This window comes from Bos indicus, chromosome 3 (assembly GCF_029378745.1).
Source record: "Bos indicus isolate NIAB-ARS_2022 breed Sahiwal x Tharparkar chromosome 3, NIAB-ARS_B.indTharparkar_mat_pri_1.0, whole genome shotgun sequence".
NCBI classification, from domain to species: domain Eukaryota; kingdom Metazoa; phylum Chordata; class Mammalia; order Artiodactyla; family Bovidae; genus Bos; species Bos indicus.
In genome coordinates this window covers 43,965,754-43,979,648 of record NC_091762.1, presented here as the reverse complement: position 1 = coordinate 43,979,648, position 13,895 = coordinate 43,965,754, and the positions used below count along the sequence as shown (strand labels likewise).

At 38.9% G+C, this 13,895-nt stretch overlaps 1 protein-coding gene across 1 annotated transcript in view; it reads left to right on the top strand.

Annotated features, from left to right (window-relative positions):
* Window positions 1-13,895, top strand: part of PALMD (palmdelphin) — a 59,782-nt gene that overhangs the window by 31,451 nt on the left and 14,436 nt on the right. Inside the window, exon 3 of the mRNA XM_019957002.2 lies at window positions 243-367. Within this exon, the coding sequence (XP_019812561.2) occupies window positions 243-367 (125 nt within the window). The remainder of the gene's footprint in view (window positions 1-242; window positions 368-13,895) is intronic.

Below are 13,895 nucleotides of genomic sequence, written 5' to 3'. Positions count from 1 at the left end.
GAGCTAGACCTTAGAATATACATAGGACTTAGATACATAAACACTGGCTTTATAAGAGGGTCAAGAAGGGTGCAAGGTAGGAAACTATCAGATTTATTCAGGCAAGGCAGTGAGAGAAAAAAATTCTCTTTAATATATCCACTATTAAAAATAATAAGTTTGAAAGCATTTAGAATTTGCTTTTGGAGATTTTGGAATGTTTGATTGATATAAGAACATTTCTTTATGTTTCCTGATAACAGAAAAAGGCTTTGAGGGAAAAATGGCTTCTAGATGGAATCAGCAGTGGAAAAGAGCAGGAAGAGATGAAGAAGCAAAATCAACAAGACCAGCACCAGATCCAGGTTCTAGAACAAAGTATCCTCAGGTATGGCCCTCTCTGAGATTCTCCACAAATACGTTTATCTTGACTTTGTCCCAGATTGAATGCATAAAAGCCATTTTCTTTTTTAGGCTCATAATCATATCTTCCATTTGAAATTCTGATAAAGACTATGAAAACACACCACAAAGAAACAGCATATATTTTGCTGTAAATGTCCCCAACACATAGCACCACGAAACTTATTTTTAAAATACATATGGGTGACTTACTCATAGCTCTCAGCCCGTTTTGTCATCTACAAAATGGTGTTAATGACATCCATCTTTCAGAATTATTGAACAGATGAAAAATGCATATGCTAAACTATTAGCAGTTACCTGAACTTGGCAGGAGATCAAAAAACAATTCTTCACAGCCTCAACCTTCTCTCTCACCTTAGGATAGGTGATGGTTATAAGGGTGTGTGCACATATGCTCCCCCTTATCACCTCTTCCCAGGCCCTCCCCAGTCACAACCATGCTACTTTGGAAGAGAAGAGACTACAGGACTACTTCACTACCGTTTTCCCTCTTCTACTTCCCTGGTTGGTCATGGGGGTTGACTTCACTTCTCAATGTCCTTCCCTGCCCATAATTTATAATTATCAATAGTAAAGCATCAGCAACTTCTGATATAGCAAATAAAATTGGCATGGTTTAAAATGAGGTGTTGGACATGAAAAAAACTGGAGAGCTCAAACATAAGATGGGATTATTAATATTATTACAAAATATAAATAAGATAGAAGAAAGAGATATGAGAAATGTCAAAAATCATTTTTTAACCCACACATAGAAAAAAGATGGACTTTTTTTTGTAGTATAATAATGACAATAATTTAAAGCCTAGATGTCTTTCAAAACCTTACTCACTACAAATTTGTTATCTTTAGTGAGGACCATAGGAAAGATCTAGAAAATAAAAATATCCAGTTGTTGTGCTATAACCACTTTTTGTCCAAATGTACCACTCTGTGCAATCAGATTGCATTAGGCCTAAAATTGAAAACATGGGAAAAAACTTTTTTTCTCAACGGATTTTTATTTTACTAGCTTAATTTCATACACTTGTGTATTTAATAGCTAAAATCATTTACTGTTCATTCTGATTCAGATGTTTTTTAAATTACAAATTCTTTTAAAGTTATATTTTGTCACTGAAATGTTTATAAACCTCTTAGCTGTTTGTTCAAAGATACATCTGCTTCTGAATGACAGATAGACTATACTTCAAAAAGTAATTCAATAAATGAATTCTACAGTTTGGAAAACTTGATTATTCGTAAAGCATCTCTTAGCAAAAGCTTTCTAACATAGTCTGGTTTCGCTGATGATTGCTTTCCTCATTCCTCCATACACAATCCTTATCTCTGAAGGAACCCTGAATTTAATCCCTGTAAACCCACATCCTGCACAGATAGTTCCTTGCTTTCCCTCAGAGCCCCTTCTTTGAAGTCTTTCCACATACTGAACACCTCCAACTTTCTCTGCATCTGATGATAGTTGAAGTGGCTACATATACTCCAACTCCATTAACAAGTTTGGCTGCTTCTGAGTAATCCCAGAGAATTTACTAGGACTCTCCTGATTGCTTTCAGGCCTTGCCTGAATGCTCTGAGAAGCACATAAGCTTCTAGTAGTTTTGGTAGTGACTTGCCTAGTTACAGCTCCTATGTGACCAAATAAGGAAGGAAGGAAGTGGAGAGAAGGGAGAAGAGGGAGGAAGGACAGAAAGAATAAGAAAAAGAAAGAAGAGGGAGAGAAGTGAGAGGCATGAGAAGGAAAATGTATTTGCCGAGTCGTATTATGCACCAGGCCCTTTGCATATATCATCCCATTTAATTCTCATAACCCTGTAAGGCAGATGTTATAATCTTCACTTTTTAAAAAGAGAATAAAGAACTCACACTGTTAGGAAGTGGCAAAATAAGAAACCATCCAGTGCTGCCTATAAGATAATGGCACACAGCAACCTCTGTGAACTGAAAAGGCGTGATCTTATTGGAAGTTTTTGCAGCATGTAATGTCCCTTGGTTCTCCTTTCTCTACAAAGCCTTTACAACACTCGGGACCTTCTTCTGCACCCAGTTAATGCTTTTGTTAAATTACCAATTAAATGTCTGTTTATTATCCAATTTCTGGCATCTCATCGAGCCTTTATTTTAGATCTTTAGAATGTCATTAAACCATCACCAGATGATTTTAATCCTCAAGTATAAATAATAATAGCAGTAATTGTTGGTTCTTAAATAGCTTTGTGCAATTTATAAAGCACTTGGACTTCCATTAAGTCAGTTAATATCCACAACAATCCTAGAATGAAAGCATCAACACCTCCATATCATAGATGAGGAAATAGGCTCAGAGAGGATAAGGGACTTCTTTAAGATCACAGAGCCAGTAGAGGATAGATTTGGGTCTCAAAACAAGTCGGGTTCAATGCTCTCCAGCTGCAAAATTAATAGGGAGCTATAGGAATAAATGCTCAGAAAGCAGTGCAACACCTCAGAGCAGACTGCATTGTTTAAGGAATAGGCTTAAAAAGATGTATTTGCAAAGATCTAGTAAAGAATTTACATCGTTGTGACCCATAAAGGCATGTCTATCTTATTTAAAATCTTCAGGGAACAGAACGTTCTAAGGCAACATACAGAGACAAAAAATACCTATCTGTGCTTTGACAGTATTAAGCAGCCTCCACTACTGCCCAGCATTATAGAAACCACGTTCCAAAGCAGCTTTACCTGGTAACTGAACAGTTTCTTCACAGATATTTCTAAAGCTGCTAAATAATTAGGTGCATGTTTTAAAATTCATTCTTTTTCAGAAACAACCACCCACAGTACTTAAGGAGCTTTTATTACTGCTAAATACAGTACATTTTCCTGTAAGCTCTGAATGGCAACCAACTGATGAGGCTGAACTAGGCAGAGCCGTCTTCTTTCCCTAAGCAGAGGAGGTATCTCCATCCCTGGATGTGATTTATCACTAACTTAGGTGCCTGCTTAAGGGTAACATTTGCCATCTGCCAGGTCTCTCGGCTACAGGATAAGATTTTAATAGGAACATCAAAATAGAAATGTTGCTATTACCTCAGAGTCTGTAGCAAAGCCAAACTACCCATGAAGTCTGCATTTCTTTTACTTCCATGGTTTCATGAGATCAACTGAAAGAGCATGGTCTTTGACATTCAAATCCCTGTTCTACCAACCATAGTTCATAAGCCTGGCCATGTTCTTTCATCCTTCCGGGCCTCAGTTTCCTTGTCTGTAATAGCAGACCATCATAAGCCACTTCACAGGGCTGGGATGAGTGAAGCAACTTCAAGAGTGCCTGATACATGGTAGGCGTGCAAAAAACATTAGATACTATTTCTTACTAGGAATCAAAAATAATTTAAATAAGGACAGTGCCTGGAGCTTTGGAGATTTTCATCTTACGGCCAAGACTTATTTCTTTGCACTTCACTGGTGGCCCAGTGCAATGCAGGAGACTTGGGTTCAATCCCTGGGTCAGGAAGATCCCCTGGAGAAGGAAATGGCAACCCACACCTTTCTTTATGCTAAGACAAAGAATCTTTCTCTTTGAGTAGTCTAAGGTTATCCCCCAACTATGATTCTTTCCATTTGGAAAATGATTGGTTTTCTTTATGGTTTGAAGACTAAAACGTTAATAATATCAGATAATTTTTACAGAACATTTGTTGTAGACTAGGCACTGGACTCTGCACTTCATTTATATTATTTCATGAATTCTCCCAACCATCTTATGAGATAGATAACATTTAACAGATGAGATTTATAGAGGCTAGCTTGCCCCATGTCATACAGCTAAAAATTTAAGAGCCAGAATATAAAATCAAATTAAGAGTCCTAATCATAAAAACAAATTGTGTTCAGGATGAACAGCGAAATTTTCCAAAAGTTAAATCCTGTAAAAGCTATTCTCTATAGTATTTTTGGGCTTCTCAGGTGACGCTAGTAGTAGTAAAGAGCCCGCCTGCCAATGCAGGAAACCTAATGAGACACGGGTTCGATCCCTGGGTCAGGAAGATCCCCTGGAGAAGGGCACAGCAACCCACTCCAGTATTACTGCCTGGAGAATCCCATGGACAAGGAGCCTGGCAGGCTACAGTCCACAAGGTTGCAAAGAGTAAGACATGACTGAAGCAATTTAGTACGCATGCACAGAATTTTTAATTTCCAATCCATGCTATGACTTCACTTGTATATGCATCATTTTATAGAGAGATTTTTTGACTCTTTATCATATTAAAAACACTCATAGGTTCCCTGACTCACACATAACCTTTAAGTAGAGTATGTCTGCACATTTATCCTCTTGTTTTTCCTTTCAGAGAGAGGCAACATTTCAGAAACTAAGTGGGTTTCCATGGTTTTTGTTTCTGAGTCACACTTCAGCTCTGGAACAATATTCATGAGCATTCTGCCTGGTGCCCTGATTAATACCTCAGGAGGAAATGTTCCCAGGAGAAAAACTATATTGAACATCTTCTGAATCACTTTGTTCAAATTAGGGTTTCAATTTGCCTCCCAAATGAGCCCTTGGGTGACCACTGAACCATTTACTTCCTGATTGTAGGCACAGGTGCAAGTCCGGCACTGACTTCTCATCCAAACATCTGTGTGCACAGATTATTGGTGGCTTAGAAATCCTGTTCTGTCACTTCTGTTGCTTTCCTCCATAAAATACTTAGAGCCAAAAGACACCACAAGCACTAAAAAAGAGTCCAAAGGAACTATGTCATTCACTTGCCAGGTTCTTCTTTGCTATCCAGCTACCCTGAGGTTCTCCATGACTCCCTCTGCCAAACTGCCTTGCACCAAGCTCCCTACCAGACACTAGCTATTTTCTGAACTGTGTCCAAAGACTCCTGACTTCAACTGGAGCACACAGAGTGCCTGACAGAAATGTCATAAGCATAAAATGCAAAAGGTTAACTGTCAAGGAAAATGATACAAATACATTGCATTCCCTTTAAGAAATATTATCTACTTGTGATTAAATGTTCCCAAGTAAGAATTTTTGTTTTGATATTGCAAAGTACTCTTCTGACCTTCTGCTTTTCCTTAATGCACTTTCATTTGTCTCCAAAGAGGTAGAAACTGCCTTCCATGTATAGTACTGATAGGAAGGTGCATGTGAAGCATTGGATTTCTATGGGATTGTATATCATGAGAAAACCTGGAAAGCAGGCTGTTACAGTAGCTATAGGCATCCCACATCACTTAAGGAAAATTCTTCCACAAGTGGAGACAGAATAGTAGAAAATGCATTCTGCTCAACAGTATATAAAGCAATAATCTACTCAGTTAACTCAAAAGATAGCAGGCGAGATTCAGTTTCAGAAAGGAACCCAAGCATTAATGCAGTTACTGGTTCAATTCAGTTCAGTTCAGTCACTCAGTTGTGTCCGACTTTTTGCGATCCCATGGATTGCAGCTCGCCAGGCCTCCTTGTCCATCACCAACTCACCAAGTTTACTCAAACTCATGTTCACTGAGTCGGTGATGCCATCCAACCATCTCATCCTCTGCCGTCCCCTTCTCCTCCTGCCTTCAACCTCTCCCAGCATTGGGGTCTTTTCCAAAGAGTCAGTTCTTCACATCTGACTCAAAGTATTGGAGTGGCCAAAGTATTGGAGTTTCAGCCTCAGCATCAGTCTTTCCAATGAATATTCAGGACTGATTCCCTTTAGGATGGACTGGTTGGATCTCCTTGGAGTCCAAGGGACTCTTGAGAGTCTTCTCCAACACTACAGTTCAAAAGCATCAATTCTTCGGCGCTCTGCTTTCTTTATGGTCCAATTCTCACATCCATACATGACTACTGGAAAAACCATAACTTTGACTAGATGGACCTTTGATGGCAAAGTAATGTCTCTGCTTTTGAATATGCTGTCTAGGTTGGTCATAACTTTTCTTCCAAGGAACAAGCGTCTTTTCATTTCATGGCTGCAGTCACCATTTGCAGTGATTTGGGAGCCCCCAAAAATAAAGTCTGTCACTGTTTCCATTGTTTCCCCATCTATTTACCATGAAGTGATGGGACCAGATGCCATGATCTTAGTTTTCTGAATGTTGAGCTTTAAGCCAACTTTTTCACTCTCCTCTTTCACTTTCATCAAGAAGCTTGTTAGTTCTTCTTCACTTTCTGCCATAAGGCTGGTATCATCTGCACATCTGAGGTTATTGATATTTCTCCCGGCGATCTTGATTCCAGCTTGTGCTTCTTCCAGCCCAGCGTTTCTCATGATGTACTCTGCATAGAAGTTAAATAAGCAGGGTGACAATATATAGCCTTGACATACTTCTTTCCCGATTTAGAACCAGTCTATTGTTCCATGTCCAGTTCTAACTGTTGCTTCCTGACCCGTATACAGATTTCTCAAGAGGCAGGTCAGGTGGTCTGGTATTTCCGTCTCTTTCAGAATTTTCCACAGTTTGTTGTGGTCCACACAGTCAGAGGCTTTGACATAGTCAATAAAGCAGAAATAGATGTTTTTCTGGAACTCTTGCTTTTTCAATGATCCAGCAGATGTTGGCAATTTGATCTCTGGTTCCTCTGCCTTTTCTAAAACCAGCTTGAACATCTGGGAGTTCATAGTTCACGTACTGTTGAAGCCTGGCTTGGAGAATTTTGAGCATTACTTTACTAGTGTGTGAGATGAGTGCAAATGTTGCTGGTTATGGTTTATCAAAGCTTAGCTCATTATTCCCACTCCAGTACTCTTGCCTGGAAAATCCCATGGACGGAGGAGCCTGGAAGGCTGCTGTCCAAGGGGGTCACTGAGGGTTGGACACGACTGAGCAATTTCACTTTCACTTTTTACTTTTCACTTTCCTGCATTGGAGAAGGAAATGGCAACCCACTCCAGTGTTCTTGCCTGGAGAATCCCAGGGATGGCGGAGCCTGGTGGGCTGCCATCTATGGGATCACACAGAGTTGGACACAATGAAGTGATTTAGCAGCAGCAGCAGCAGCAGCTCATTATTATTTCTATCCAAATTTAACCCCTACCTAATGCTCTTGTCTCCCTCTGCAAACCAGTTACCCCTTAATGAAATGAATGTCTCATCAACACAGTGATACATGCTACATGGAATATATTGCCTGCTAAATATCTCTGCCTTCCTGCTCTGACCCAGCCAGCCACATCTAACATCACATTGCAGGGAGACAGACAAGCCGCTCTTCTGTGACAACATAAGAGCAAAGATAAAGAGAAAAAAATGGCAAAAAGGGAGGAAAAAATTCCCCACCATTTGTTTCTTCTCAAATTTGCTGTAGGCTGGAAACACTCAAGAAATTATTCTGAGGCAAATATTTCAGTTGAAATCATTCCAAGCATGTTTTTCATTCCGCATATTTGACTAACTGGTTTACAGATTTGTAATAGTTCATCTGTTGTTGTTTTTAATTTCCCAGATATTCTGATTATTTTTAACTCAGAAGCTTTTTAAATTTAACAAAAGGAGTGATTAACCAAATTTTCAGCAAAAAAAAAAAAAAGGTAAAAAATCTATCTCCCCCACAGAAAAGTACAACTCCTAGCACATAATAAGAATATCTATGAATACATAGCTTAATGAATGAATGATGGATGACGGATGGATGGATGGACTTGAAAATACTACATATATGAGAAGGCCATCTCAAGATTAGACAATAACTTGTACATCAGTAAACTAAAAAGGAAAGCTTTGAATTTAAAAAAAATCCATATCTCGAGTTAAGGGCAAAGTTATGTGGCTGTAGTGTCCTTGGATTTGAGACCCTTGTTGATGGCATGTTTTACCATCTTGTCATCATTTCACCTTCTTACCTTTCCCCCTTTTTAATGTGCCTTTTTATTTTCTTATATTCACTTCCCAGCATTCTCTTTTGCTCATACCTGCCAATCTCATTTATATGTTAGTAGAAATAAGAATTTAAATGTTCACCTAAAATAAACACTCCCCCACAACAATGGTAGGCTGAAAGGCAGATTACAGTCACCTCTGAGAGTGCTCCCATCACCCGATTGCAATTCAATAACAACTATCCTTTATGGAGTACATATTACATAATAAGCATTATTTTGAGAATGACAATTCTTTGAGGGAAATCTAATTAGGCTTGTTTTACACATAAGCTCACTAAAGCACAGAAAGCCATGAACCTTTTAACAGATGACCTAGAAGTCACACACAGATCTTTCTGACTCCAGACCTTGTCCATCATGTTTCACGCTGTTTATTTCTTATTTAACAAATAACGAGCATTTATTAAAAACCTGCCACATATGTCTTTATTCTTTCAGAAGCAATTCAAGAATCATAAACTCCTCAAAGCAAATTTTTATTTGTGTTTACCTCTCTTTACATTCTTTAACTTTTCAAAGAACTTTGACATTAATTATCCCATTCAAAATAATATTCAGTAACTTGAGACACAAATTTAAGGCTATTATCAGGGATGTCATAGAAGTATGAATGTGAGTAAAGAAAGAACAAAGAAACAACTGAACAATCCAGCAAGTGGGAAGGGCATTTGTTTCAGTTCTCCATCTTCCAGGTAGTGGGCATGAGGAAAGAAGGTTCAGAAGCAGAGGCTCATGTGAGAGAAAGGCGGCTCTATGTTATCATGGGGCCTAGGCCTCCCCATTCCCCAGGAGAGTCCCCAGAGACAATTTACAGCTCGGAAAACTTCCACACCACCCCCTTGCAATGCCTCTTTTGTCTGACATAAAGCAAATGTCACTTAGTTCATTTAGACCACCCAAGGCTAACTGCTCTTTGTTGGTTATTCTGTGTTATATTGAGGTTGGGATTTATATTTTTGGTGTTCCAATAATAAGAGTCCTGTTCTTGGCATCAAGTATGAAAAATTAACACTAGGAGCAAAGTAAAAATGAAGTGAGTAGAAGTGAAAAATACAGTGCCTTCTCTATAATACTTTTAGAGATAAATGTTAAGGGCTACAAGACACAAAGCCAGTAATTATTTCTGAATGGAGACAGTCACTGGCTGTATATATCATTGAATATGTTTTGTTATTTTATAATAAACAAGTAGCATATTTACTAAAATATTTTTCCCTTATGACTTATTTTTTTAAGGAAAAAAACTTTCCAAAATCATGAATAAGTGTATCTGCAGTTAACTTCCCATGACCTAGCTACAACAGTATTTGAAGGTCACTCAGGAAATTCATGCCACCTATGTAGAGGTCAATTTGAATTATTATTACAGTTATTCAGCTCTTAATAAGTGTTTGGCATGTCCTGCAAGGTTCTCTCCAGGCTCTAATTAAAACCACACACCCTGCTTCTGTCTGGCAGAACATTTGAGAAGCTCAAAAGTAACCAATTTGCTGTATCACACCAACCTCCAGGGTGTGGGTTTATTCGCGTTCATTTGAAAATTACATTTGTAACTTGGACATAAAAGCACCTGATTCTCTGAAAACCAGTTTGGTGTCTTATTTTTCATGGCACTTGCAACCCTTAATTTACAATATATTCTGAGTAAGAGGGTTTGCTTTTCTGCTAAGTCATTCTCTTTTGACATTACCTGCCCAGCAGGCAGTTTCAAATCATGGGAGTATTGTCTGCCCATAAGATGATTGTTAATATTTATAGAGCTATATTAGGAGATGATATTCACCCATGCATAAACTGCTCCCATGTAAGTATGAATTATTCAGTTTTTCTAAATATCTACTCTGTTCCCAATTATCAGAGCAAACTGACACTTGTTTCAATGTCACTGTCAGGCCCGCTCTCCGCTTGGAGTTATCTTGAAGCTACTGTGCTGTATTTGCTCGTCCTGTTCTTCAGTGCTCAGGATTAGAGGCAGTAGATCTGGCTTGGGGAAAACAGTGTTTGCTGTATGCCAAATGCCCTTTAATTCTCTGGCAGACTTACCCATGGCATGTGATTATTTGCACTGGTGGGTTAGAGCTTTCTTATTATACCCATGCTCTTCAGCAGGGGCTGATTGTAAGGCAATTCTTCTCCTATGTCCATGCAGAGGGATAATCTCCACCTTTTTCGATTTATTTTTGTTTCAGCTTGGTGAATAAAATGTGCCTGACATTTAAAAGTTTGTTAAATATTTGAAGAAATTTATTGAACCTCAACTTTAAAAATTAAACAGCCTATATTCATCTGGATTACATACCTTTAATTTTATTGAGAAAATACAGCTTGACATTCTCATTGGCCACATTATCTATAAAGATAAAATATCTATAATCTCTGACCCATTATAACAATGTAGCTGCCCATGACATGTGATCAACATACTATAGTCAAGAATATCTGACTGAAGTCATCAGCTATATATACTCAACCGTATCCATTGCAATTTGAGCTATTTTTAGATCAGTTATGACTAAAAGATAAAATAAAATAAGATTTCCTTTTTTCATTGCAAACCTTAGCCTTTCAGTATTAACTAGTTATTGCCAACACAAACCACGTCAGATTTGATGTGTCATTTAGAAACATGTAAATTCTTTACTACTAGGAGCAAAAACTGATTTATTTTCTATTTTCACTGGCGAACTACCTAAAGTGTAATATACTAATGACTAATTCTGCAAATCAACAAAAAAGTTATGAAAAAAATTCATAAAATTTGTCACATCAAGATTCATCCTCCATAAGGTTATGTAATAATTTGCATACTGGTTTTATTGCCTTAAAAGACTCTAGAAGAACAGTGGCTTAAACAATATTAGAAAGGTTCATTTTCCTCCTACACATACCTATCCTAGCTGGGAGAAATTCAAGGGAAGGGAGCAGCAACGTTATGTAACATGATCAAGAAACCCTGTTTCTTTCTGTCTTGTTGCTTTGCTACCCTCTAAGAGATGCCCTTGGTCAAGATCAAAGGAAGCTGACCTCACCACGTCTGCATTTCAGCTTAGGAAGGGGAAGATAAATGGAGGGCAAACAGCTCTATTTTAAGGATATGACCTGAAAATTGCAGAGGTCACTCCTGCTAGTATCTTATTGGCCAGAATTTAGTCACATGATATCATTTAAATGCAAAGAATGGGAAATATAATCTGCAGCAGGGCAGCAGAAAGACAAATAAAACTCAGGGAGTTCTATTACTAAAAAGAACAGAAGGAATGGACTTGGGGTGAGGGTACGGAATCAGCAGGTTGTCAAGGCAGACTAGCACATTCTTTCATAAATTAGACATCATTTATTAAACAGACACTATTCCCATAAATATCATGAATATTCTAATAATGCTGGAGCACTGTTATTGTTTTCTGACTAGAACCGTATTTTCAAGAATGGATATGTCCCTGAAGCTATAGTAGCACAATGCTTGCTCTAAAATCATTGATATTAAGGTTGAAGATCAAATCTAAAAATGGACCTTGTAGATTTTCTTCTTCACTAGATTTGTCAGAGATGGCCCTCCTCTTCTTAGAAAACTGAGGAGGAGAGAGGGGTAACTAACCCTTATTGAGGAATTCCTCTATGTCAAACCTATGCTGCTGCTGCTGCTGTTGCTAAGTCACTTCAGTCATGTCTGACTCTTCGAGAACCTATGGACCATTTCCCGCCTGGCTCTTCTGTCTGTGGGATCCTCCAGACAAGAGTTCTGAAGTAGGTTGCCATGCCTTCTTCCAGGGGCTCTTCCCCACCCAGGGATCAATCCTGCATCTTTTGCATCTCCTGCATTTGTAGGCAGGTTCTTTACCACAAGCACCATCTGGGAGGCCCTATGGATGAATTTCTCTATGCCAAGCCCTGTGCTAAAAACTTACAAACATTATCTCATTTACCTCCTCAAGACAACCCTTTGTGAATACTATTCAGTTCAGTTCAGTCACTCAGTCATGTCCGACTCTTTGCAACCCCATGAACAACAGCTCGCCAGGCCTCCCTGTCCATCACAAACTCCCGGAGTTCACTCAGACTCACATCCATCGAGTCAGTGATGCCATCCAGCCATCTCATACTCTGTCATCCCTTTCTCCTCCTGCCCCCAATCCCTCACAGCATCAGAGTCTTTTCCAATGAGTCAACTCTTCGCATGAGGTGGCCAAAGTACTGGAGTTTCAGCTTTAGCATCATTCCTTCCAAAGAAATCCCAGGGCTGATCTCCTTCAGAATGGACTGGTTGGATCTCCTTGAAGTCCAAGGGACTTTCAAGAGTCTTCTCCAACACCACAGTTCGAAAGCATCAATTCTTCGGCGCTCAGCCTTCTTCATAGTCCATGCATGACCACTATTATTATTCCCCAAATGAAGAAACTGAAGCTTGAAGGGGTTTAATATTTAAGCCAAGTGTGTTGGTTTTGATAAGAGCTCACTTTCTATTTCCATGAGTAGGGCTGGAAGAGAAAAAGTGGACTTTCACACACAAAAAACTCCAAAGCATAGATAAACCAGCAGCCACCTCCTGTTCTCCCAAGATGCAGTGCGGAGGAAAGGAAAGAACCTATGGGGGAAGAGTCAATGGGTAAAATTGCTCACCATTCCTCATTGAATTCAATACCTTGTTGGAGGCAAACTTCTCTGAGAGCCTGTGAGCCCCAAAAGAAACTGGATTCTTCCTTATCCAGTTTGGGGTGGGGTTGGAGAGGTGGTCCTAGCACCTCTACCAACTATTCTCAGAGGTAAATCAGTAGCGGCCTGGCCTGGATCTAAGACCTGCTGGCTCAGGCCGTCCCAGAGAAGTGTCAGTTGGGACCTCTCTTTGGGCATAGTCCTACCTTTAATAATAGAGCTTGTGATACCAAGACACAGGTAATTCCTCAGTCCTTTCAAAGTAAATAGCTAAAACCAGTCATAAATTTAATTTCAAACGTAGCATTGGTGATTACATTCAAACTGTGGTATTATAATCAAATTGCATAACCAGTTTTATATTTAAGAGCTAAAGCTTCCATTACTTTGAACAATAATCTTATGACCAAGCAAATAAAGTGTCTCTATAAAGTAGCACTAGTTTATGAAACCTCAGACTCTTTGAAAAAGTATATTCTAAGCACTCCTACCAAAAACCAAACTCAAGCAACCAAAGAGAAAAATGATGAAGCCTGGACTTTAATCCTGGTCATACTGACTGGACCACTAAGCAGAGACATTCTCAGCACAGCAAAATCATTCTAATGAAGATCAGGAAAGAAATATTACCTTTAGAGTTAATGAGTCAACATTGTTACATGTTGGTAGACTCCAGCTAGCATTTCAATCCTCACTTTATTATTATGGAAAGTAAAAAATCCTTTCATACTGATTAGCAAATGAATGTTGTTTGTAAGTTCGTAAGAATCCATTTTTAAAAAAGTTTTGTTCCCACAGTGGCTAATTAGCAAGGAGTTAAGAGCTCAGGCTCTATTGGCAGAGACTTGATTTCAAATTCCATCCTGCCACAGGCTGTCTAAAAAAATCAGTTGCCTTTCTAGAGGCTCAGCTTGCTCATCTGTCAAATGGAACTAATAACAGGACTCATGGGGGCTGTTATGAGGACTAAGTAGGCCAGTGCCTAGTAAAGTG